The 27,580-nt window shown below is 42.0% G+C and overlaps 1 protein-coding gene across 1 annotated transcript; it reads left to right on the forward strand.

Moving 5' to 3' along the window:
• The first annotated feature begins 21,927 nt into the window (after positions 1 to 21,927).
• Positions 21,928 to 25,332, forward strand: LOC141607504 (uncharacterized). Its single transcript, XM_074426859.1, has one exon. The coding sequence runs from the start codon at positions 21,928 to 21,930 to the stop codon at positions 25,330 to 25,332; it is 3,405 nt and encodes a 1,134-aa protein (XP_074282960.1).
• The last annotated feature ends 2,248 nt before the right edge of the window (positions 25,333 to 27,580 follow it).

Raw genomic sequence — 27,580 nt, forward strand, 5'->3', positions numbered from 1 at the left:
CCCGAAGTCGATCCAAAAGCTTTGGAGGATTGGGAGGACGATGATGATGATGATGACGACGGTGATGATGCTTTGGTGATGATGCTTTGAAAGGGCTCATCCCGATGAGGGGAGCGATGACGTTATGGATCACGGCGAGGCACGTAAGGTCCGCCTGGACCGTGTCTGGACCCATAAGTTCGCCGGTTGTTCCGGCGAGACATTTTTCGAGGGCCATTTCTACTTTGGCGAAGGGGTACAAGATTGTTATCCCCGAGGAGGGCCGAGCCATCTGTTGTCCTCCACCGGGTTGCACCGGCGTATACATCCGGCACTTGGAGTACGGGCTCCGATTTCCGCTGAATGATTACGTCATGGCTATCATTAGAGCCATGAACGTCCTCGTGGCCCAACTGCACCCGTTGGCTATTAGGACCATAGTCGGCTTTGTCTGGCTCTGTCTCTTCAAGGGGGAGGTCCCAACGGTTAATTTATTCCGTCGGCTTCACCACCTTCGGCCGTCGTTTCCCGGTCGTGTCGGATGGTACGGCGTGCGAAGTGGAGCGGGTTACATCTCCGTTGATAAGCTTTCCTCCTGCAAGGACTGGAAAGATCGGTGGGTGTACGTTGAGGTGCTTGGGATGACTATCCATTGCCCGGTCCTTCCAAAGCACCAAGTTAATTTGCGGTGCGAGACGCGGCGGAGCATGACGGATGGGTCACCGGAAAAAGCTTAAGATGGACGCCTTGACAAGGTCCTTCTTAATGAGGATGAGAAGCTGGCGATGAGGCTCTTTGAGACGGACAAGAGTGGGGTGTCGAAAAGATGGATCCCTCCGACGCAGATCATTCTTCAGGATGAACCGCTCTGCCATGTCGGCCTCATACCGGCCCTAGCGCAGGGTGAGTGGGGTCGGTGTGGGGCCCATCTCTGCTCTCAACGTTTCTGTTTCTTGAATTTCGATTTACTTCTACTTACTTAACTCTTGCTTTGCTTCCTTTGCAGACCACTTTGGACCGTACCTTTCTGAGGATATCCTTCGGAGGATGGGGCTGCACAAGGATAAGACCGTTGCTGATTTGCACCCTAAGGCTCTGGCCCGTGATCGCAGGACGTCGCCGAATGATCTGATGGATCAGCAGCTGAAAGGCCTGAATGTGGAGGCGGCCCAGGCGAGGGTTGCTAGTAACATGCCGCGCCGAACGCGGAAAACAAAGTCTTCGGCGGCGACGACGTCGACATCCGTTCCACCTTCCATCCCTTCAGTCCAGAAGGAGACGGTGGAGATTGTTGACATTACCGATGGGGGGGACTCTGATGCGGAGGGATCTCCCCTTATCCGTAAGAGGAAAGAGTTCACCCCTGCTGTTGATACTTCTGCTGCTACCGCTGCAAATGTTGCCGGCGATGAGATGCGTCCTCCTAGCAAGAAGGCCAAGCATGGTACAGATATATCCTGTGGCTCAGACTTAGCCGGTTAATTAGGCGTTCCTGATGACAGGCTCTCCGACACGTCTATGTATACTGACACGGATGTTTTAATTGACTTTTTGTAGATCAACCGTCGGCGCGGCGCCGTTCTCCTTTGTGCGGCAATTGGAGAAGCAGCCTGAGAAGGCGGGTGATAGGAATGTCACCGTCGATCCCCTACCTCAGAAGGTTTCCCCCACCGAGCTTGTGGCAGAGGGGATGAGAATAGGCAAGAGGCTAGCGAAATGGACTCAGCTAGCCGGCTCCCACATTATGGAGCAAGAGAAGACCATGGCTGAAGCTGCCCCACAGCTCGAGCGGCTAAGGCTGGAACTCGACGCGGCGAACAAGGAGGCTAAGAGGGCCAAGGCTGAGGCTGAAGAGGCGATTCGTCTTTGAGAGAAAACTCGGGAGGACGCGAAAAGGAAGTCCTTCTTTGAGAGAGCCAAGGCCGAGGCTGCGGCGGCTGAAGCTGCTAAGCTGCGGGAGATGCGTGACCTCGTTCAGAAGCATGCCGACCTTTACCTTACGCAGAGGAACGAATTTAGGGGCTTGTTCCAGGCCCAGGGGAAGGTGGTCCGGAACAGGGACGCTATCATCGCTCAAAGGGAGGAGGACATTGAGAGACTCCAAACCGTTCTTCTCCCCAACATGTGCGCCCAATACCGGGACCTGGCCGAAGAAGCTGCCAGGGAAGTGCTTGAGGAGCTCTTCCCTCTTGATGGCTCCTTTCCATGGGGCAGATTTGACGAGCTGTTTGATGACAAGCTCGAAGCTAAGGAGGAAGCCGCGAAGGAAAAGGCCAAGGAGGAGGTCAGGGTGAAGAAGGAGGAAGAGGCGGCCGCGGAGAAGGCGGCCCTTGCTGAGGAGGCTAAGGCGGCCATGGAGGAAGCCGAGAGGATGAAGGCAGCTGAGGCTGCTGAGGCTGAGGCTGCCAAGAAAGCTGAGGCTGCTGAGACAGCTTCTGGGTCGCCCATTAAGGACGATGCTGCTAACGCTGCTGATGGCGAGCAGCAACAGGCATAGGGAGACGGGCGGTCATTACCAGGCTCACCCGGCGCCTCGGATAGCTTTAGCTGTTCGGGGGCCAATTATTAAGCCTTTCCTCCCTGCCATCTTTTGGCGCTTAAATGATATATCTGTAACCTTTTGCCTTTCTTTTCCTTGTATTTTGTACAACTTTGGTAGGTTGTGTTTTGGCTTATCCTTATGGGGACGGCCGTCGTCTGTATTTTCCTCACTTTGTAACCTGATCATTTTTAATAAGAGTTTGCTTATTTTGCCTCTGGCTTGGCCGAGGACTTTTCTTGTCTTCGTCTGAGTTGTCTTCTTACGTTATTAATTGAGCGCTTCTTTTGTTTCTACCTCGGTCTGGCTGGGGCAGTTAGAATGCGTATCTCAACTGTGTTTAACGTTCCTGAGGCATGCTGATCGCTTTTGCGAGTATCAACTGCGCTGGTAGTGGCTGCCGTGGCGTCTACCTCTTGGAGTGACTGCTGCGGCGTCTACCTCTTGGGGTGACTGCCGTAGCGTCTACTTCTTGGGGTGACTGCGACGGCGCGCTGCTTCTTGATAGTGATCGCCGTGGCGTCTACCACTTGGAGTGATCGCTAACGGCGTCTACCTCTTGGGGTGACTGCCGTAGCGTCTACTTCTTGGGGTGATCTGCGACGGCGCCGCTTCTTGATAGTGATTGCCGTGGCGTCTACCACTTGGAGTGACTGCTGCGGCGTCTACCTCTTGGGGTGACTGCCGTAGCGTCTAGTTCTTGGGGTGACTGCGACGGCGCCTGCTTCTTGATAGTGACTATGGGGGGAAATGAACACTTTGATGGAAAACTTGGGACCTTTCTTCATTAGAAATAAACATGCGTCGGGGTGCCCACAGTTGCCTCGGGCACCTCCGCCGCTATACAAAATTTTTCCGAGATTGTCCGTCCCAATGGCTTATCAAAGGCGCACCCTCCATGTTTATCAGCCGGTGTGTCTTGAGGGAGCGTCGGACCTGGGAATGTACTGTATCTGGAAGGACTTCAATTTGGCTGTGTCGGCTTTTACCCTTTCCAGGTATCTTACCATCCCGTCGTCTCGAGCCTCACATTCTCCTCTGATTTGGCTGGCCACCAATAGTGAGCATGTTTTCACCACGACGTGCTCCGCCCCGGTAGCCCTAGCTAACTTGACTCCCTCTATCACCGCCTCGTATTCGGATTCGTTGTTTGAGGTCGAGAGGGTAAGTTTCAAGGCGTGCTCAAACACGTCCCCGTTTGGGCTGGTGATAAGAATGGCGCTCTGAGCCGTGCCGCCGGGGGACCCGTCAGTAGTTATTTTCCATACGCCGGGATGCGGCTCTTCTTGGTCGGTCGGGGTTCCTTCAACCATGCCGACGTCGGTATTCATCGGATCGCCCTCCTGCTGCGAGGATGGGCTCTTCCCCTTCCCTGACTTCTTCGCCACTTTGAGGATTGCATGTTGCACCCTGCGGCGGATATCTCGGGTGTTGACCACCTCGTCCTTCTCGTCCTTGGAGACGAGCTTATGCGCTTCCCCCCGGTCCGAGACATACATCAGTGTCAGGGCCCGGATTGACATTACTGCATCAGCCTCGCTCAGAGTGACGCGGCCTATGAGGACGTTGTAGGCGGACGAGCCGTCAATGACCACGAACTCAGATAGGACATTCTTCGCCGCATTCCCTCGCCGAACATCACCGTGATCCCATCAACCCCGGGGTACCAGGCCGGCCCCGGAAAAGCTGTACAACGGATTGGTGCAGGGGCTCAAGTCTTCAACCTTCAGACCAAGGTTGAGAAAGCACTCCCTGAACATGATGTTCGTGTAGGCGCCTGTGTCAATCAGGCACCTCTTGACCAGGTGGTTGGATATGTCCAAGTGGACTACAAGTGGGTCGCTGTGAGGGGCGATGACTCCCTCGTAGTCCTTCTTCCCAATAGTCATGTCGGGGATGTTGGAGGCGGGGACCGCTGTTTTGGGCACAAAGTTGATGGCCTGATACAGCTCGTTCAGGTGTCGTTTATGCCCATGAGCGGACCCACCGTTCTCGTTGCCTCCGATGACAACATGGATCACTCCTATCCGTTCAAAGACGGATTTCTTATTTGAACCGCCGGCCTCAGTCTTTTGGCCTTTGGCAACATACTTGCCGAGGCTCCCCTTCCGGATTAGCTCTTCAATGGCATTCTTCAGATGCCGGCAGTTGTCAGTAAGGTGACCGGTGTGGCCGTGGTACTCACAGTACTGGCTCGTGTCACCGTCCCCCTTCGGCTTGGGGGGCCTTTCCCACTTCTGGCCCTCGCCCTTGCTCAGGGCGAAGACCTCGGCGGCAGATACAACCAGGGGGGTGTGATCACTGTACCGCCTTTGGTGGTACGTTCCCGAACTCCCCCCGGCGCCCGCCGAGCTCTGCTTCCTGGCAGATCTATCAGACCGTGACCTATTATTGTCACGGCGTCTTTCATCCGGGTTGTCCTCCCGGTGGCTCTTCTTCTCTGAGTGCCCAGCCTCGTTGTGGCCTACCCAGGTCTTGTGATAGTCTTCCACCTTGATGGCCTGGTCGGCCATCTTTCTAGCGGCGTCTAAGCCCAAACCGCCGCACTTGATGAGCTCGTTTTTTAAGTCTCCCCTTGGGAGGCCTTTCATCGTGCGAAGGTGCCCATTCATTGTTCGGCTCACGAATCTGCTGAACCTTGGCGTCGAATCTCTTTACATAGCTTCGGAGAGACTCGCCTCCCTCCTGCTTGATAGTCAGGAGGTCCGATGTCTCCACGGCCCTCCTTTTATTGCAAGAGTACTGAGCTAAGAAGGCGTCCCTTAGGTCGGCGTAACAGTATACCGACCCGTCGGGTAGCCCCTTGTACCAACTTTGTGCCATCCCATGCAGTGTCGTTGGGAAGACTCGGCACCAGACTTCGTCGGGTTGCTCCTACACCGACATGTACGACTCAAAGGCCTCGGCATGGTCGGTGGGGTCGCTATCCCCTTTGTATGTGAACGCCGGCAACTTTAGCTTGGTTGGCACGGCGGTTTCAAGGACGTAGGCATTGAGGGGCTGTCTGACCACGTGTCGAACGACACGCGGTGATCGGCTCCTCGCATTCCTAGTCCGGCTCCTCTCCCCGTGGCGGGAAGGGCTTCTTCTCCGACTCTGGTGAGTCGGGCTTCTTCTCCGACTCTGGTGAGTCGGGCTTCTTCTTCGACTCTGGCGAGTCGGACTTCTTTCACTCCTCTGGGGGGTGCCTCGTCGATGCTGCGGCGACGCCGTCCTCCCGCGAGTGCGGGAAGGACTCAGGTCTACCACTAGAATTCTGGGCTCCTCCGGCGTCTTGACAGGGCCAGCCTCTTCCAGTGCTCCATTCAAGTCTCTTGGAGTCACATTCTGGGCCCTGGTCTCCTGGACGGGTTCCGCCGCTCTTGTCGGTGTGACAGTGTGAGCCGACGTACTACCAATGAGGTCCAGGAGTAGCTTCAGTTTTGCTACATCAACCACATGTCCCATGATGGTGACCTGGTTGTGACGACTACGTATCTGGTATTATTGGCATCCCGTACTCGGTTGAATTACCCGGCCGGTGGAGGGTCGCGCAACTCCGAGAATTGTGGATGGTATCATCTTGGCGAGAATCGGTTTAAGTCGATTCGAATACCTCTTGTTGTTTTGACATCTTCTTAGCTTTTTGGGTGGGTTTTTGTTTTGTTTTTTTTTTTTGTTCGGGAATGAATGTGACTAGCTTCTAGTATCTTTTCCCCACAGACGGCGCCAATTGTTCCGGGTGTAATTCCAGAGCAGTTATACGTTACCACCCGCGCTTGTAGAATGACGTCTTTAGTTGAATCCTCCTTGCGGTCTCCTGAAACGATGAACAAACTGAGGGCTCGGCTTTGGACCGAGCGAACTCACTCCGACGCTCAAGTCAGTAAACTTAGAGAGATAAGTTGTTGTTACTTGGCGAGGTATATATTGTAGAGAGATAAGGAAGATATTACCAGATGAATAGTGATTCTTAGGTTAAATTGTCGATCCCCTCCTCAATGAGAGTTGAGGAGTATTTATAGACTTTCACCTTTTGTCACGTAGTGGCCAAGTGGCCAAGTGGCTAGCGGGTGGAAAGACTGATCTACCCCTCGGCCGAGGGACCCATGGCAGGGCGGCAGGCCCTGTTGACTCACCGCCGAGGGGTCTTGGATATGAGTTCGCGGATGTGTGCCTCGGCTGGCTAGTTGTCCCCGCCGAGGCACAGGAGACAGGCCGACAAGTGGCGTCGGTTAGGCTGTCTAAGCCGTTGACTTGCTGTGGATATCTTTGACCTTGCTCAATATGCTGACTGGTCAGCGGGTGCAGAATATGCCCCATCAGAATCTAACTTGAATTATTTATAACCTACTTATTATTTTTTTGTATGTTAAATAATTAACATCTCTATACATCTAATAAACTATAAAGTTTAATAAAACTGCATATATTTTAAATTTAAAATACAATTTTATGATGATAATAATTAATATCATAAGTGTGCATGTTTATACTAATTAATTATTTTATTTGAAGGAAATTGACCATCTTCTAGTATTTGATAAATATTTAGGAAAATTATCAAGTATCTTTTTTCTTTTAGTCTCCTTGAAATTGACCATCTTAATTAATTATTTTATTTTAAGGAAATTGGCCATGTTTTAGTCTCTTATAAATGTTTAGGAAAATTACCAAACTTCTATATAATTTAATTTTAAGCTAAATTATATAACATTTTCATTTAGAGCCCTTAATCGGGTCATCACACAGTGCTATTGATCTAAAACGTATAATTAATTTGTATCTTTCTTTAAGTGGGTCCTGATTTTCGCAGTACACATTTTACTCAACTCAGTACAATGTTGACAATTATACCCCTTTCATTTTCCCTCTCTAACTTCTCTCTATTGTATTCTCCCTAATTTCAAACCTTCATCCTCCTCTAATTTTACAAATCCACTATTTCAAACCTTCATTCCCCTATAATTTCAAGCCTTACTAGATCGCAGGCGGTGTAGCACTCTATACTACATTACTATGACATACATATGAACTATTTTATGCCCAATCGAACGGAATTTTGTAATTTGTTTAATTTATGCATTGCGCTGCACTGCATAGTACATTTGCACTAATGCCCTATATATGCTTGCCGCCCAGTGTACTACATCATTCTTTGCTATTTTTTTTAAATGTACTACATAGATGCTTGTTGAACGGAATCCGGTGACCACCGATAGTCCTTATCGCGGGTGACATCCGACTACACCAATATCCATCATCCCACCAATTACCAATAAATAATTTGAACATAAATCCTAATTAAAAAAAAAACCTATAACAAAGAGTCGATGTGTCAATTTGATTATTAGTAACGGATTAGTGAATTATTTGACAAAGGTTGAAGATTGTCAAGGATGTAACAATAGAGAGAAGGTAGAGAGAATTAGGTTGATATTTTTTAGTCAAGGGTAGATAAACGGAAAGTTTGATGTAAAATGTACTGATATGAGTAAAATGTGTACTGCGAAAATAAATTACATTCTTTAATACTGTATATAGTATTGATGATTGATTGATATGAGTAGGCTGCAAAACCTAGTTATAAACATGGTCTAAGCTCACCCTAATTAGAAAAAGATGGATGTCAAGGCCGACCTCATGATAATTACTTGAAGCATTATTGTGAAATGACACCCGGGCAGGAAATCAAGTATGATATGGATAGAAAAAGCAGCGAGCGTGTAAGTTGTAACCCTAAATCTGATAATCAAAGTTATCTTCATCTTCATTCCAAAACCCCAACCAACCAACCATCCATTCATTCATCCCTGAATTATGTCTGTGGCCGTTGCAATCCCTGAATTGGTTAATGATGATGATACGTTTTTAGCTTCTTCCCCAAAATCCTCCCTTTTTTCAGTGAGCATTGTTGTCTCCTCCTTCCTAACTATCACCACGACATTTAATTGCCATGAAATTCTGTCACCATTGCGCCCATTCAACATTGCTACAAACCAGAAAATGAAAAATGAAGAACCCTAATTTGACAATATACAACTAGTATAGATCCCGCGCTCGCGCGGTTTCTTAGATAGAGGTATAAGAGAAGAGGTAGAAAAGAGAAGGTTTAAAACTTTTACTCCTAATAAGATTCTCGGTTTTACTGAAGCTTTATTATTAACTTTATTTTAAAAAATATTGTTGCTATATCATTGTATCTACTAAAGGCGCAATATAAACGTGAAATAATGACATTTGTAATACAATTAGATAAGATATGCGTTTTGATCCCGTGCAAATGCACGGTTTTTTTTAGATTGTAAATATGTAAAAAAATTACAGTAGCATTTAGCAATTAAAGTTTAAATTTAATATTATAGTCTACAATTATTATTATTATTAATGATAGTATTAAGAGGTAAAAATTACATTAATTTCTATTTTCGTGTTGTATTAAGAGGTAAAATTTACATTAACTTGTTAAATTTGATGTTGTAGTCTATATTTCTTAAATGTTGGATACATTTATGGTTAAATAAAATTGATAATAAATGAATATTAGTAAAATACATAGTTTGAAAGTATATGATAGAAAATGTAAAATGTATGGTAGTCTAAAATAATTGGTAGAATAAATTTTTCTACGAAGATTGACACATAAGAGTTGCAGAGTATATAAAAAACCCAACTATATAAAATATCCAAAAATGTTAAGCCCAACTCGTAGGACAGTAATTTGAACGACTAAATCTCTAGATACACCCATTCTCTTAGTAGATAGAGGATGACACACAAATTTTCATATTTTAAAGTAGGATCGAAAAATCAATTATGACAAATATTATTTCAATACTTGATGAGATTCCATTTTGTATTTTCCTTCAGTGTTTGGGCCCACATATTTTCATTCTATGTTGAGATGTATTACACATTAAATTTAGCTTACCATTGGCCCACCTATTATATTTAATCTATTGAATTAAGATAACATAAGAGAAAGCCCATTTGTAGCAGCATTAAGTTAGGTGGGAAAAAATTATAGATTTCTTATTCTTTTAGTTTGGGATGGGTATATCATATAGAGAAAGAAAAAATAAGAGAGAAAAATTACTTGAACTTGATGATGAAAAAGTTGACCTAAAAGATGGGAATCAGTGAGAATGAGAATTGAAATATAGAGAGGGTCACTGAGAATGAGAATGACAATTGAAATTGGTGAAATTGAAAATAAATGGAGGTGTGATGAATGAATGAGTTACAAACATATAAGGGATGAGGGTAAGGGCATTAAAGGAAGAAAAAATAGAACTTAAGCTGACAATCTGAAATGGATGGCGGAGATCATCTCTATTTGCTTTCGAACCTGATGTGGTAGTTAGTTTTAAATCGAACCAACAATATTGGTAGCAGTTTTTAAAGAAATTTTACTTTGGTAGCAGTTGGTAAAATCTGAATTATATGTAGTAAAAATTATCAAAAAAACCCTAAAAAATGGTTAAAATAGTTGTCAATTTTTTTGTTTATATAAGTATATAAATGGATTGCATAAACAATTTTTTTATATATAATGTTATTTATAGCGTGTCTTTTATTTTAGTAAAATTTATGAAGGATAATAATATTGTCGTTTATTTTTTAACTATTATATATATTTATATGATAATATCACGGGTTTGAATAATATTTAACATTTCGACATTCGAAAAGTGTACGGGTCAAAATTTTCATTTTGTTCACGCCTAGGTTCTACAAACATGTTTGAGTTGGACAAAATGAAAATTAGCTTTAACAATTGCACGGGTTTGCAACTTTATTTAGACCCGTTCAATTTTACTAACTTTGTGTTATTTTTCTTCCTAATAATATCTAGGAAAAATAAGTGGGGTTTGTATAAAGCTGTCTAAGTAATAAAACAAGGTACATACAAACTCAAGTTTGGTTAAGTAAGACGACATATCGGAAGACAACAACTTTTCAACCATGCAATTTATGATTCAAATTTAAAACTTAAATTATTCTTTAATTTAAATTTAAAATTACTTAACAAAACGTAGAAAGATTTTATCACTTTATATTATAACTTTATTTCAAAAGATTGTTAACTTTAAAATGAGATACTTAATCAATATGAAAATGATCTAAAATGTTATGAACTTTTTATAGTAACAAAATTGAAATAGCATACCCGTGCACTTTGCAAGGGTTTAAGACTAGTAAAATAAACAGGCCACGCAAAGCGCGAGATAATATATGACGTTTAATATATGACCTAATACTCCCTCCATTTTTTTAATATATGACGTTTTGCTTTTTCGAGGCGAGCCTTTGACTTTAATATTTACAAAAATATATTTCGTAAAAAATTATAAAAATTATACCATTAAAATCCTTATGAAAAACTCTTTCATATGAGTATACATATCACTATATTTAAGCATATAATTTGAGAGATATTGAAGAAAGAAATGTGTATTTTGAAATGTGAGAAACTCATATATAGAAAAATAGAGGGAGTATATTATAATCTGACGCTAATTAGGAAAAAATGGATATCAAAAGGCCGACCTCATGATAATTACTTGAAGCATTATTGTGAAATGACCCGGGGCAGGAAATCAAGTATGATATGGATAGAAAAAGCAGCGAGCGTGTAAGTTGTAACCCTAAATCTGATAATCAAAGTTATCTTCATCTTCATTCCAAAACCCCAACCAACCATCCAACCAACCAACAATTATGTCTGTGGCCCTTGAAATCCCTGAATTGGTTAATGATGATGATGAGATGGAGATAGTGGTGCACACAATTCAAAGAAGGAAGATCCCAAGCATGAAAAAACATTCTTATGGGGAATTCTATACTGTTAATTTAAATACTAGTATTATTTCTAAGTGTGTTATTGGTAAGCTTATCATGGATGACGATACTACTTCAATGGTTGCTTTAGATAATTCCATCTACATACTTGGCGGTTATATTTACAAAACTGGTCGTGTTAGTAAAACAAATGCTATTGCTGCTAAAGTTGCGGACCACCACTTTCACTCCAAGGCTTCCACCATTAATATGGTTGACAACAAGGATGGTTGGAAGGCCATCCCTCGTTTCCGATCCCTTCATCCCAGTTCTAATGCCCTTTCTTTCAACGCTAAGATTTATCTACTCCGCGGCAACAACACTGATCCAGATTCTAATCCAACCTATGGTCTCCTGGCTTGCGGTGAGGTTTTTGACCCTAAGACTGGCAAATGGGACTTATTATTTGTAATACCCCGTATTTTTATATAATTAATTAAATGGATATTATTATTAAATATTATTTATTATACATTTTATATCCCTAATTAAGTCGGGTAAATTGTTGGGTCGATAATTATGTTAAGTTATTTTATTTAACTCGCGTTGTATCGATACAAGTTAATTGAGACGGGTTTATATAGGATTCGAAATGTGAGCTAACCATTTGAGTTGGGCCATTAACTGTTCAGCCCAATTAAACCCTAAGCCCAACTAAACCTAACTAACCCTAATAGTATACCCTAACCCTAATAACCCTACCCAAAACCGCCTCCCTCATCTCACACTCCCTCAACCCGCCTCCCTCTTTTCTTCAGATCCCATCTCAGCTTTCACGCATAAAGAGAGAGAGAGAGTGAGCCTGGGTGGTGACCGTGCAGCAGGGAGGAGCTAGGGGCGAATGGCGACGACTATGGGTGGCCGTGGTGGCCGTTGTAGTGGCGGGAAGGTAAGCAGTTAACCCTTTTCTCTGTTTTCGTATTTTCTGTCGGGGTTTTGGTGGTTGTGTCGTGTCTGATAGGGGAGTTTATGGGGGTTGTTGACAGGGTATAGGAGTAGAGTGGTAGGGGACGAGTGAAATGGTGGTGGTTATGGTGGTTTTAGGTGGTGCTAGTGGCGGTGAGAGGTGGCAGCGACGGGGGGTGCAGCAACGGGTTTCAGATGCGATTTTCAGGGGAGTTTAGAGTGGCTAGGTTTGGGGTGGCACCACCGTGGACTCGGGGGAGGTCGAAGTGGTGGTGCCACGGTGTCTGGGTTCGTGGGATGACGGTGAGCAAAGACGGGTGGTGGTGAGGCAGGGTGTAGGTGTTGGCTGCGGTGGTGGTAAAGGGAGAACAGGGGGTGTTTGGTGAGCCGTGGTGGTGAACCAGGCCACATGGCGGCCATGGTTTGGCTCGCCGGCGACGGTCGACCCCAGTGGGGGTGGCCGTTGGTGGCTGGGTCAGAGTGGGGGTTGGGCCTGGTGGTTGACACGGTGGTGAGGTGGCGCGAGGGAGTGCGGGGATGCGTGTGAAGGGACGTGGTTTATGACGGGTTCTTTTAGTGTTTGATTCGGGTTTTCGTAATCGTATAATTCATTTAACCTTTAATTATCATTTTGGTTATTCAATTTAATTCCCGAACCATTTAAATTAGTTATTTATTTTAACTCCCGGGTTATTCAAAATGTTTAAAGACGGTTTTGAGTCGGGATTGTTAGAGTTATTCAAATACTTGATTCGGTTCATCGTATAATTCGTTTAATTCTCTAATTATCGTTTTGGTCTAAGTTCCGGGTTACTTAAAATAAAATAATAATTAATTAATTAAAGACGGGTTTTTGAGTGGGTTTGTTAAAAGAGGAAAGTTACTATATCGGGAAAGTTTCCATTTTGGGAGATTTCTATATTTAGTAGTTAGTAATTATAAATATTATAATTGTTTGAGGTGACGAATTCGTGAAGGATCAATTATCAAATTCATTGCTTTATTTTCGGGACTGCTTAAACTGCTTAATTGGAATTGCTGGCACTTTGAGGTAGGGAAATACACTTGACTTGTTATCGTTGTTGTTAAATTGTGTTGACTTGGTTCATGGTTGTTGATTACGTTATGATTCATATACGGGAAAGTGATTGTCTGAATTGTTCGTGTGGAGTATGTTATTTCAACCTTTTGATAGCTGGCATGATTTCATTCATTGATATACATATTGTGTTGCATCGATTCATCGTTGAGCATTGCATATGCATTGGAGTTGGAGGATGGTGTGGTGGTGACGGTGTTGAGATACGATGTGATGTTGTGATAAGGCCCAGGCGGTTCTGGACTTGCCCTGGTGTCCTCAGCTGCGAGCTGGCAGATCGACTACGGTCGATATATAAAGTCTACCGGGGATCGGTATGGCTGGGCGTTCCGGGTTATGAGATATGAGATATGAGTTGAGATGGAGATGGAGGTGACGGAGGAGCATGCATATCATATTTTATTGTTGCATTGTTTTCCCTACTCGGCCTTCGTGACCACCCCGTGTATTCGTGTACGCCGTGATGATCCAATTATTGGGGAGCAGATTGACAGGTAATTTCAGAGACTGATGGGAGCTGGCCGGGAAGAGAGCTTGGATGACTGACTTAGTGCCTAGCCCACCTTAGTTTTTATTAGTAGTTTTATCAGACTTTATCTTTTGGTCATATTTTGGAGGCTTTGTTTTAATTCCAGTTGTAATCTCACTATAAACATTTTATTAAAGTACTGTGTTTCTTCCTTTGTTATCTACTGCCTCGGGTTTCCGAGATGGTAACACCGTCATTTATCTGAGGAGTCCTAGTTCAGGCCCTTAAATAAATGGGGGTGTTACAAAGTGGTATCGTCAGCGAACGATCCTCATGCCTAAACCAATGAGCCCAATGAACATAGGAAGTGTCTAATTAAAATGAACCCCGGGATAGAACTGTTAGGAGCACACTAAGGTAAGGTATGAGTTAGGGGCCCCCTCACACCGAACCAGCGGCCCTCTCAGTTTGACCCGGAAACCCTGAGTGTATATGAGAGAAAGGGTAGAAAAGTTGCTTGAGGACGAACATGAAATTCATATATCGTTGCCTAAGTGTTAACTGATTGATACATTGATTATTGCATAAAAGAGTTGATGTATACCTTGAGACCCATATATTCTAACCATTCTGCAGGACAACGCTACGGTAAGTATTTTGTATGAATGATGACGTGAGCATATGATGTTGTGGAAATGAGAAATAAAATTTTCGAGTTCAGGTTAATAATCAATGAAGTGTTGTGGTAGCCGTGAGTATGAAAATAATTGCGAGTCGATGATAGTTACCTAGTTGGATGTTGAATGATGTGTTGACTATACTATTATGCCTAGAAATATGCGGTTATGTGATCCCGAAGCCATGCTAGTATAGTATTGTGATAGTAATTAGAAACACTGTTGAATTGCATGTTTTTAGTCATAGCAATCGTGATTTAGATGTAAGGAGTAGATCGAGATGCGAAGGGATTCTACGGGATAGATGTTTACGAAAGTACAGTGTGAGATTTAAGTTAGGATGAGTTAGTATCGATAGTATGGTTGTAAGAGTTTGAAACATAGGAAATGAATGACCTAGTGCTGAAACACGTTGTTTGATTTTACTCTCGAATTGATCTTACTGCCATTTCTTTTCTGTTTATTGCCTATGGATGAAAATTTTATGAGAAGATAGCCTCGTGAGTTAGTGTTCATTTGGCGTTGGTTTCATGCTTATATGATGTACGGATTAGGAGTAATAAATATTTTAGTGGGCTGTGGTCAGGAAGTTCCTGTGCAGTGATGTTTTGACCAACGATTTTGTAAAAATCCTCATTTAAACTGTATTAATAATTTTTGCATAATTCCAACTCCATCGATCAGAAGATTCGCATATGTTTTCAAATTAACAAACCACGAAAATTCTTGATGCCTCTATATTAAACGGTAGGTTTTGCAAACTGACCCAAGTCTTGGACCAATTACTGTCACATGTTTGTTTGGACCAACTGAGTTGTAAAATTCTTTAAAAAAAAAAAATGAAATTTTTGTGCTTTGGACCTAATTCTTTTTCCCCTGTGTTTTTTAACTCTCCGTGTTTTATAAAAATAATATGAATCAAGTTTTAATCGGACGGTTATGTATTCGTGATCTTTGAAAGTTACAACGTGAAACATGACTTGTAAAATGTGTGTTCTAGGTTGAGTTTCATGCAGTTGTTTGAATAATTCATGAGCCTTAGTAATGCGAATTTATAATGCTTTATATGACGATAGTAGCACGCTTGTTCAGTAGTTATGTATCTTAACAAGTGATTAAAAAATTAAAACTTAGTTGATAACATTGTTGGCATGATAGCGTGAGTAAAATTGGATAGCCTAAATTGATTCTTAGTCAAGGGTGAAATATTTTATACCAATCCAGTTGTTGCATATTTTATGTATGTTTGGCATGTTGTACTATCTCTAGTATGTTCATCATATTTGCATGATGGTCGGATATATATAAATATAAAACTATGTTGTCATATCTTGGTAAAGTTGATGGCGTTAAAAGTTAATTTGATTGTTCTAATATACTCGCATGAATAATTATAATAGTTATGTTTAAAAGTTACACATGGATGGTAGTAATGAGTGTGTCTAAATGTTCACACATGTAGAATGCATCTAAGTTCTAATGTCTTTCATATGAGTTGTGTGCCAATAGTTATAATTATTACCTTCATCACATTGAATTATTTCAGTTGGACCTAAAACTATAACATGATAATAAACAATGTTGTTATTCCTTATTGAATATGTTCGTTATTACAATGTTATAAAATGCTAAAGTGATTCTTGCAATTATATGGGTGTGATATAAAGGAAACTGTTTGATATAACACGACAATTGGCATATCTATATTCTCGAGTCGTTACTATCAATTATAATATAATAAAGATTGTTATGATAACTATGTTGACAATTATAATGGGATAACTCTTTTGATGATTCACATGATATGCATTGGTTTAAATGATAGTCATTATAGTTACATTTAATTGAGCCTACGAGTTGCCTAATTATTCAATCATGCAAATCAGAGAAGTTGTTCAAGTCGCTAATCTTTTATCATAGCTAGTGTTCTACACAGTATATGATGGCAAATGTATATGTTTAAACTATTTATACAATATCTCTTGTTTTGCTGAAAATGAATTATACTAAGTTGCTGGACACAATTGAATGATATGGTTGCTAAAATGTGAAATATAGGTGTGATATGGAAGTAATGATGTCGTTGTCATTGATCATATGTAGTTACTTTTATTGGGAAACATGTTTTCAGAATTGATATCGTGCAAACAATTTTTATAATTTAAAATATGAATTATGAGTATGTTGTTGATTGCTTAAATTCATCGACCTAATTCGTGACCTAAACCAGTGAGTGAGTAAATGGTTGTATGGACATGCCAATAAGATCCTGTGATTGTGATAGATAGTAGTGGTAGATCTATTTCTGTGATATGTTTACAAATGTGAGAAGTCCTTAGATTGTTTTGTTGATTTTGCTCTCGCTCGTTCATAGTCTATAATTGATCATCAAATTTGTTTAGTTGTGAAACCGTGTAAACCATGATTCCTTTCTTGTTGTTCTTTTAGTTTGATGTTGTGTTTTTAAGTTACGCATGAGCTAGTAATAAATGTTACCTGTTGACAACCAGTTAATTCCTTAATAAAACCTTGTTTCGACCTTAATGTTGATGCGCAATCTCTTATCATGTATTCTTTCCTGTCACATGTGGTTGATAATGATTTTGTTGCATAGGTATAATGGTGGTTACGAGGACGTAACCATGTTTTTAGTTGGGTAGGATTGTAAAATCTTGATGCTTAATTTGCACTTGTCTGTAGGTTATAGTTGACCAATTTGACGTTTAGTTGTGGGGTACCTATGCAAATGAGTTCTATATGTTTTGTTTCTACTTCGGTTAGTTGATTGATGTGAAAAAGGAGGGTGTGATTAAACTACTGGTAATGAGTTATGAGTTGGCCTATGAGCCGAGTGATGATTACGGAGTTATGTTTACGGTCCCAAAGTCGACCATGGTTATTGAGTTACTTGAGTTTGAGATCAGAATTTAGATGGAAGATGACGGTGTTCTCAGATGATTATATAGTTGTTATATATCTGTGTTCCCAGGTAATTATTAGTCGCAGTTAGTTGGGTTAAGTAAAGATGAGTTAAACTTCGGGACGAAGTTTATTTTTAGGAGGGCGGAATGTAACATTCCGTATTTGTTCTGTTAATTGTTGTGTCAAAAGTGTGTGTTAACCGAGTTAGAAATGCGTGACGTCCGTAAGTACGATATCCAATACCCTTCAGAGGTTTGGGTACGGGAGCGAACTTCGGGACGAAGTTCATTTTAAGGGGGGAAGACTGTAATACCCCGTATTTTTATAAAATTAATTAAATGGATATTATTATTAAATATTATTTATTATACATTTTATATCCCTAATTAAGTCGGGTAAATTGTTGGGTCGATAATTATGTTAAGTTATTTTATTTAACTCGCGTTGTATCGATACAAGTTAATTGAGACGGGTTTATATAGGATTCGAAATGTGAGCTAACCATTTGAGTTGGGCCATTAACTGTTCAGCCCAATTAAACCCTAAGCCCAACTAAACCTAACTAACCCTAATAGTATACCCTAACCCCAATAACCCTACCCAAAACCGCCTCCCTCATCTCACACTCCCTCAACCCGCCTCCCTCTTTTCTTCAGATCCCATCTCAGCTTTCACGCATAAAGAGAGAGAGAGAGTGAGCCTGGGTGGTGACCGTGCAGCAGGGAGGAGCTAGGGGCGAATGGCGACGACTATGGGTGGCCGTGGTGGCCGTTGTAGTGGCGGGAAGGTAAGCAGTTAACCCTTTTCTCTGTTTTCGTATTTTCTGTCGGGGTTTTGGTGGTTGTGTCGTGTCTGATAGGGGAGTTTATGGGGGTTGTTGACAGGGTATAGGAGTAGAGTGGTAGGGGACGAGTGAAATGGTGGTGGTTATGGTGGTTTTAGGTGGTGCTAGTGGCGGTGAGAGGTGGCAGCGACGGGGGGTGCAGCAACGGGTTTCAGATGCGATTTTCAGGGGAGTTTAGAGTGGCTAGGTTTGGGGTGGCACCACCGTGGACTCGGGGGAGGTCGAAGTGGTGGTGCCACGGTGTCTGGGTTCGTGGGATGACGGTGAGCAGCACGGTGGTGGTGAGGCAGGGTGTAGGTGTTGGCTGCGGTGGTGGTAAAGGGAGAACAGGGGGTGTTTGGTGAGCCGTGGTGGTGAACCAGGCCACATGGCGGCCATGGTTTGGCTCGCGGCGACGGTCGACCCCCAAAGGGGCCCGTTGGTGGTCGGGTCGAGTGGGGGTTGGGCCTGGTGGTTGACACGGTGGTGAGGTGGCGCGAGGGAGTGCGGGGATGCGTGTGAAGGGACGTGGTTTATGACGGGTTCTTTTAGTGTTTGATTCGGGTTTTCGTAATCGTATAATTCATTTAACCTTTAATTATCATTTTGGTTATTCAATTTAATTCCCGAACCATTTAAATTAGTTATTTATTTTAACTCCCGGGTTATTCAAAATGTTTAAAGACGGTTTTGAGTCGGGATTGTTAGAGTTATTCAAATACTTGATTCGGTTCATCGTATAATTCGTTTAATTCTCTAATTATCGTTTTGGTCTAAGTTCCGGGTTACTTAAAATAAAATAATAATTAATTAATTAAAGACGGGTTTTTGAGTGGGTTTGTTAAAAGAGGAAAGTTACTATATCGGGAAAGTTTCCATTTTGGGAGATTTCTATATTTAGTAGTTAGTAATTATAAATATTATAATTGTTTGAGGTGACGAATTCGTGAAGGATCAATTATCAAATTCATTGCTTTATTTTCGGACTCGCTTAAACCGCTTAATTGGAATTGCTGGCACTTTGAGGTAGGGAAATACACTTGACTTGTTATCGTTGTTGTTAAATTGTGTTGACTTGGTTCATGGTTGTTGATTACGTTATGATTCATATACGGGAAAGTGATTGTCTGAATTGTTCGTGTGGAGTATGTTATTTCAACCTTTTGATAGCTGGCATGATTTCATTCATTGATATACATATTGTGTTGCATCGATTACTGTTGAGCATTGCATATGCATTGGAGTTGGAGGATGGTGTGGTGGTGACGGTGTTGAGATACGATGTGATGTTGTGATAAGGCCCAGGCTGGTTCTGCAGACTTGCCCTGTGTCCTCACCAAGAGTGGCGATCGACTACGGTCGATATATAAAGTCTACCGGGGATCGGTATGGCTGGGCGTTCCGGGTTATGAGATATGAGATATGAGTTGAGATGGAGATGGAGGTGACGGAGGAGCATGCATATCATATTTTATTGTTGCATTGTTTTCCCTACTCAGCTTCGCGGCTGACCCTGTGTATTCGTGTACGCCTGTGATGATCCAATTATTGGGAGCAGTTGACAGTAATTTCGAGACCGATGGGAGCTGGCGGGGAGAGAGCTTGGATGACTGACTTAGTGCCTAGCCCACCTTAGTTTTTATTAGTAGTTTTATCAGACTTTATCTTTTGGTCATATTTTGGAGGCTTTGTTTTAATTCCAGTTGTAATCTCACTATAAACATTTTATTAAAGTACTGTGTTTCTTCCTTTGTTATCTACTGCCTCGGGTTTCCGAGATGGTAACACCGTCATTTATCTGAGGAGTCCTAGTTCAGGCCCTTAAATAAATGGGGGTGTTACATTATTGCCTCCACCTTCACCTTCTGATGATGATGATGATGTGGTCTATTGGGCTTATTATGTTATTATGATGATGATGTGGTCTATTGGGGTTATTATGATGATGATGATGTGGTCTATTGGGGTTATTATGTTAGTTCTCCCTCACTTGCTGACGTTGATAACAAGCGTATTATTGTCCATTTCTCACACAATTACTCTCTCTATGCCTACTATCCTGATGAGTCTCGTTGGGAGTGTCTGGTTTCCCGTTTTGGGACATGGCATCCACTTGTTCTTCTCCATGATGGCCTCCTTGTTTTTCACGACCCAGACTATCCCGCCTGTTTTATGGCTTTTGATTTAAATGCCAGACGATACCTCAAACCTGTCATCTCCAACTTCGATCCTAGCCTTCTTTTTTCCGTATATGTGTGTTTATTTCCTTTGAAGCCCCCTGGTACCTTTTGCTTTTTTTTTCTTACATCACTGAAATTGACAACCCCGTTACTGAGCTTGGCTTTGTCAAATTCAAAGTTGAACGCATCCCTCAAAGTGAGGACCCTCTAATCACCTTTATCTCTTGCCAACACTTTAACATTGATTGCAAATTCGATGTTTCTAATTGCGTCCCTCTAGGTACTTCTACTACCTCTTTGTCTTCTTCTTTTTCTGTTCACCCATAGCTTGTTTCTCGTATTATCTAAGTAGGCATAATGGGACACCCTGAATGTTATAATTACACATCTACAAAAGGATAACTTAGATATTGCCTACTAGTAGTGTACCCCTTACCTAAAAGGGGGACCTAAATGGGGTTTTGTCTAGCGCCTCATCCCAAGTGCCCCTTTAACTCTGCTTTCGGGTGAGATTCATGTGGTGTCTAATACTTAGTATATGATACGATTGTCTTTTTTAATCTTTACAGAGCCTGTACTGAATCCTCTTTTTAAGACGGCAGCGAGGGAGCTAGCCAGTTCTAGTACTACTACTCGTATGCGTGACACTTAGTGTGAGTTGCTAACTTTTATTTGTTCTCCTAATTAAGCGTCTAATATTTTACTTTTCTTTTTTATTTTATTTTAAAAAATCTCCCGTTTTTTCAACTTAAGAAATGACAAACACATAATAAACATGGCCTAGAATGACCAGGCTTGTACTCATAATGACTGACCCAAAATGACCCTGCCCGGACGGAGCGACCCAAAAAAAAATGAGCGGAATCCCGAAACAAAATTTTATCTTATAACAGAAATTACCCGACCAGAAAAAAGTAGTTTCTTCTCTCGTATTGTCAAATAAAATACTCCAAAATAGATGTGAGTCAACATGCATGAATTCTGAAGGCGCTTGGAAGTTGAAACCCGTCAAAGAATTTGTTTGTGTGCAATGCATATATTGTGCTTATTCTTAATTCGTTATATGCAATTTGTGGTTGTAGCAGAACGTCTTTGTAAATTGTTTTAATCAACACAAAAACATGAAATGACAAGAATGGATTATGAAACCCAAGCTTGTGCATTCTTACAAGTCTTGTCACGTCTGCCTTGGCGCTGATGAATTTCATCCGTCTTCAGCAATTCAATTCAATTTCTGTGGGCTCCTAGTTGCTCTTTTTAACATGTGGTATAGTAAGTACTCCCTATTGCTATTTTAAAGCAACTCTTTGCAATGACCGGTAGTTGATCATTTTGAGAACCCGAATAATATTCTTGGACGACATGCCATCGTGTGCCTCAAAATATCATAGTTTAGCCAATCTTACAGAACACCATGCTTTAGTGTTAGAGACTAAAGAACTCGTGTAAGAAGCCGTATAAAATTGACGCATGGGCTTTGGAGTATCCGGAATGTCTAACTCGGATTAAGGAGATGTGGTTTATTCGGGACATTGGATCACCGGCTTTCCAGGTGGTCCGAAAGCTCTCAAGAGTTAGGCAAGCTGTTAAAAAATGGTCAATGGATAAGCGTGAGGAATGGTCCGGAAAATGGGATGATTTTGATAAAAGATTAGAGGAGGGTATGGAGATAGCCTTGAGGGGGGGTAGCACTGAGAAATATGATAGAGTCAACGAGGAGGTGCGGAATTTTGCCACTGCTATGGCTACTTATTGGAAACAACGAGCAAAAATCAAATGGATGGTTGACGGAGATACTTGCACAAAATATTTCTTTAATTGGGTTAAGGGGCGAGCAGGGAGGAATTTCATTCTTGGGATAAAAGGAAATGATGGTGCCTGGTCCTATAAGGAGGAAGAGGTTAGTGACATCTTTCAAGACTATTTTGTCAAACTTTACTCCAACAGGTCTCACAACGCAGGTGAGCATGTGAATGTTACACCTCCTACTGCCGAGTATGGGTTTGAAAGAGTCTTAAAGCATTTGAAAACCAAGGTTTTAGAGGATGATTTGGATATGCTGGGAAAACCTTTTACTGCTAAAGAGGTTAGAAAGGCGGTTTTTCAGATGGGACCTATGAAATCTCCGGGGCCTGATGGGATACCTGCCATATTCTACCAAAAATGCTGGTATGTTATTAAGAAAGATTTTACTAAGGCTGTTTTATCAATCCTTAATTCGGGCTTGGTTCTAAGAGAGGTTAACAGAACCTTTATAGCACTAATCCCGAAAACTGATAGCCCTGAGGAAGTTAAGGACTATAGGCCCATCAGCCTTTGTAATGTGTTTATGCGGATAATAACCAAATGCATTACTAATAGATTATCCAAAATCATGGGATATTTGGTGGGAGATCATCAAAATGCCTTCATTGCAGGAAGGAGTATAAGTGACAACATCCTTCTTGCACATGAGGCCATTCATAAGATTAACTCGCATAAACGAGGAGTATCAGGAAGTCTTGCGTTCAAAGCGGATATGAGTAAAGCGTATGACCGAGTACGGTGGGATTTTCTGGAAGCAGTTCTTTTTAAGTTTAGATTTCCTGAAAAGATGATTCGTCTTATTATGGCTTGTGTGAGCACTGTGTCATATGAGGTCCTGTTCAATGGTAAACCCCTACAACAATTCAAACCTGCTTGTGGACTGAGACAGGGGGATCCATTATCCCCCTATCTGTTTCTGCTTTGTATGGAAGTGCTATCAGCTAACATGGTTCATGCTCGAGAAGTGGGGATATTGAGAGGGATTAGGATTTGTCAAGGGGTGCGGCCACTAACTCATCTATTTTTTGCTGACGATTCAATTTTCTTCATTAAAGACAGGGGAAATGCAATAAGGTCTCTTAAACGCATTCTTGACAAATATTGTGAGGCTTCGGGACAGGCACTTAATGAAGAAAAATGTGGTGTTCTTTATAGCCCAAGCATGAAGCTCCGTAAAATACGAACTTGTATAAAAGTCTTCAAACTTAAGAGGCATAAAGGAATTGGGAAATACCTTGGCATGCCAACGGAATTTCATGGATCCAAGAAGGAAATTTTCAAAGGATTAATTGAGAATGTCACAAGACGGATCTCATCGTGGAATGGTGTGTTTCTAACTCCAGCGGGGAGGCTTACCCTTATCAACTCTGTCCTATCAAACATTTCAAATTACTTTCTATCGGTATTCAAAATGCCGGTAAGTGTGACAAAGAAAATCAACTCTCTTTTGTCACATTTTTGGTGGGCCGGGTGCAAATCGGGTAAGTCCCTTCATTGGTGTAGTAGGATGTTCACTAGTCTTCCAAAGAGGGAAGGAGGCCTGGGGATACGAAATATTGAATGCCTTAATAAGGCATTACTGGCCAAGCATGCGTGGAGACTCGTGACCGGAGAAAATTCGATTTTTTGTCAAATTTTCAGAGAAAAGGTCTTTGGCAGTTCTACTTCGGGGAATATTTTGACTCCAAGAATTACAGGGAATGCATCCTGGGGAGTTAAAAGTATTTTTCATGGAATGACATTTATTCTGGAGAAATTTAGCTGGCAACCAGGTACGAATTCAAATCTAAATGTCTGGACTTCAAGGTGGGTTGATACGAGGGCACCTGAGCCTAAGGGTGATTTATTGGATCCGGCGTTTAATTTCCTTAAAGATTTACGAATAAGAGATCTATGTCTAAATAGAGGGGGATGGAATCAGGACTTGATAAATATGCTCTTTGATGATGAGAGTTCAAAAAGAATTCTGGCTATACCGCTGAGAATTAATGATGGGGAGGACGAAATCATTTGGCCTTTCTCCTCAACTGGAGTTTACACGGTTAAAAGCGGGTATGGGGTACTTTTTAATGAAATGTTTATGAGGAGAAGTACATTCCTGGACAGATCAAGATTAAATCAAGGGAGGAAAAAGTTTTGTGGTAAACGGCTTTGGCACCTTCCAATTCCACAGTCGTGGAAAATCCTTATCTGGAAAATCCTTACGAATTCTCTTCCTGTAGGAGGGGAATTTGTTAGGAGAAACCTGACGTGGAGCCCTTTCTGCCCTTTATGCAGTAGTACTAGGGATTCGGTTGAAACGGTTGACCATCTTTTCAAAGATTGTAGTATTACGGCAAGGATCTGGGCGGGGTCACAATTTGGGATTAACTCGGAACAAGCTTATAATTTGGAAGTCGGTGACTGGATTGTCAACTGGATTCAATTCTTGAGAACCTTGAATGATTGGCAGATTCGGCTCATTCAATTTAGCGCAATCATTGTATCCATTTGGAATTTGCGTAATAATGTGATTTTTAGAGGTGAGTCTTTTAATCCCAAGGGTTTCTTTCCAGCTTATAATCAACTGATCACCTGTGCTATGAAAGGATTTGTTGAAAGAGGTGAAGCCAATTTGACGGAGCACGGTAGTCTGGATAACAACGATCTACCGGATATTGAGGGTGATTTGGTGTGGAGTGGAAACCCGGTGTATGTGACTGGGGGCTTTGGGTCGTGTAGCTTAGTGCGGGTTATGGTGGATGCGAGTTGGGAAAAAACTTGGCAGGCTGCTTGGGGATGGGTGGTTTATGATGAACATGGGAATGTGATTTATAAAGGAGGGGAGAAGGGGCGTGCTGAATCACCATTACAAGCGGAGGCTTTGGGGGTCTTGAAGGCCTTACAGTGGGCTCTCGGTAACAACTTCCTTCATGTGGAGCTCTCATCCGATTGCCTTCAATTTGTGTTTCAATGTGCAGGTTTAGGAACAAAGCACTACCAGACTAAAGGAGTTCTAGAAGACATTCTCTGTCTAACGCCAAGCTTTCATTGTCTATGTTTTAGCTATGTATGTAGGAAAAATAATGTGGAGGCTCACCTCCTAGCGAGACGGGCCATGACTATGGCGTAGGAATCTTTTTTGCCAGTTGCAAAAAAAAAAAAAAAAAAAAAAGTGTTAGAGACGTACTTGTTGATATGTAGAAGCATCATTATGAGCTGTGAGTATAATGTTGATTTAATTTTGGGTCTGTACAAATTGATGCTCTTACAATGAAATGCTCACTTTTTTTAATTTCTTATGTTTACAAATCCTTTGTTGATTCAATTGTCCTTTGTCATGGATTAAGCGGTTACCCATGCCGAGAAGTGTCTTTCCAAGCTACACACTGCATGTATTAGCAAGCTTCTTATTGTTGGTGTGTAATTTGTGTTGGTGTTCTTTAGTTATGCTTTGACGTGGATTCTGTGGGATTGAAGAAGGTCTACCTTTCCGTTTTTACTATTTTAAACACTATCTAGACCTCGTAAAAACAATCCGACCCGAAAAGGTTGACCTGATACCCGAAATTGACCCGAACTACATCATCTGAACGTGACCAGAAAACCCGAATTGACCCGATTAGACCCAAACATGACCGGAGCTTTCTTGACCCACAATTGACCCGACCCGAAAATTATCCGATTCGAAACCACCTAACCCGAAAATGACTCGACAAAAATAACTCTAATTGAACCGAAAAGACTTGAAATGGCTTTTTCTCTCTAATTCATTGACCCGACTTGAAATAACCCGAAACAGACCGAACCAAAAAAACCAAAATAGACCTGAAACCCCAAATGACCCGACCAGAATTAAATCGAAGTCAATGAAAAACCCTAACTGACTCGACCCGAATTGGCTCGGCTCGAACCCGACCCGATGACCCGTTTGCCAGGTCGGTCTATATTGAATTTGTACGGAATGAAAATGGTTTTTTCTTTTTTTTTGGAATTATTGGTATCTAATTTTTTTTCCTTGACAAAAGCTACGTATCTCATAGGTCTTGATGCGAAAAGGGTTTAGGGCTCGTTTTTCAAATTTGGGGACGGTTTTGGATCAGGTGTTCGAATTGACCTAATTACTGTCAAAACGACTGTAATCACACCCACACTACGACCTAGGCATTTACAATACTTTATGAACAACTTTTTAAATCGACTTATGGAGTCGTCATCTGTTATCACATTTGTCTTAGCATGTTAAGAGTCAGATCATCATCGGGTCGGCTTTGCGAGGTATAGATATGACTGTCTACAAAGCCCGAATCTGACTGACGCTTGGAAAAGGCAAAAGTCAAAGTATAACCCTCAAGTTAATCATAGATTACAACCCCAAAGATTATGGCGACGCAAGGCGACTGAGCCAAGTACCTGTCGTCGAGAACAATTTAAAGTATGTCGATTATAAAAAATGGTCATTTAAAGTCCATTAGACTAGATAAGGAGGCTCGCCATACGAAGGAAGAAACCATACCTGAAATACTTTTTTAAGATGTTTCTGAAGTTGCTACGGAGTTTAGGGTTTTACCTTATGTGAAGAATTGTCGGGTGAGAGTCTAAAGGAAAAATCGACGGGAAGGAGGTCAAATATAAGATCATCCAAGATAACAATGGTTCGGACTTTAGAGCCCCAATGGAGTAAGTAAGATCCAGACGGTAGAAGTATTTGAAAAAATAAGACTATTATCGGTTATCGATTTAGCCTTGGCTGAGGTCGGTTTTGGTTCACCCAATTATCGAGTTCTATCGAGTCTGGTTTCGGGCAGGTTTGGTCAGTTTTTGCCATCTTTAAAGACGGTATGTGACATCCTCTTTAGTAGACGTGACATTCGTGTTGTGTTTGGGTCGGGTCAATTCTGGCTCGGGCTGTTCGACTTAAAAGAATTCGGGCTTGGTTGAGTCATTTTCGAGTAGGTTTTTTTTCAGGTTTTTTGGGATAACATTCAATTTCCGTTAATAAACATTCAGGTTGGCTTGAATAAGTTCGGGTTAATTCGAGGTATCAAGTGAGATTCGGATCCTCAGTTCGAGTTCGAGTTCGAGTTCGGGTTCGAATTTGAGTTTGGGTCGGGTTAATTTACCAAGCCTAGTCCTAAGTTTAACACTAACTCGTTAACTACGCGTCGGATTCATGTCCTATTTTTTTGAATTAATAATTGCTACCTAATTTCATTGACACTTGTCGGATCGGATTTGCTCGGATTCGGGTCGGTTCAGACTTGCCAGCTCTAGTCTTAAGCGTCACCACAATAACCATCTAGCTACTACGTCGAATTCGTATCGTATTTTCGAGTCGATCAATAACGGCTACTAGTATCTAATTCCATTGACACTTGTCA

Source organism: Silene latifolia, chromosome 10 (genome assembly GCF_048544455.1).
Source record: "Silene latifolia isolate original U9 population chromosome 10, ASM4854445v1, whole genome shotgun sequence".
Lineage (NCBI taxonomy): Eukaryota > Viridiplantae > Streptophyta > Magnoliopsida > Caryophyllales > Caryophyllaceae > Silene > Silene latifolia.

What these genes read in the sequence shown, in the direction of transcription:
- LOC141607504 (XM_074426859.1), top strand. Translation starts at nt 21,928, where the DNA reads ATGTGGTTTATTCGGGACATTGGATCACCGGCTTTCCAGGTGGTCCGA.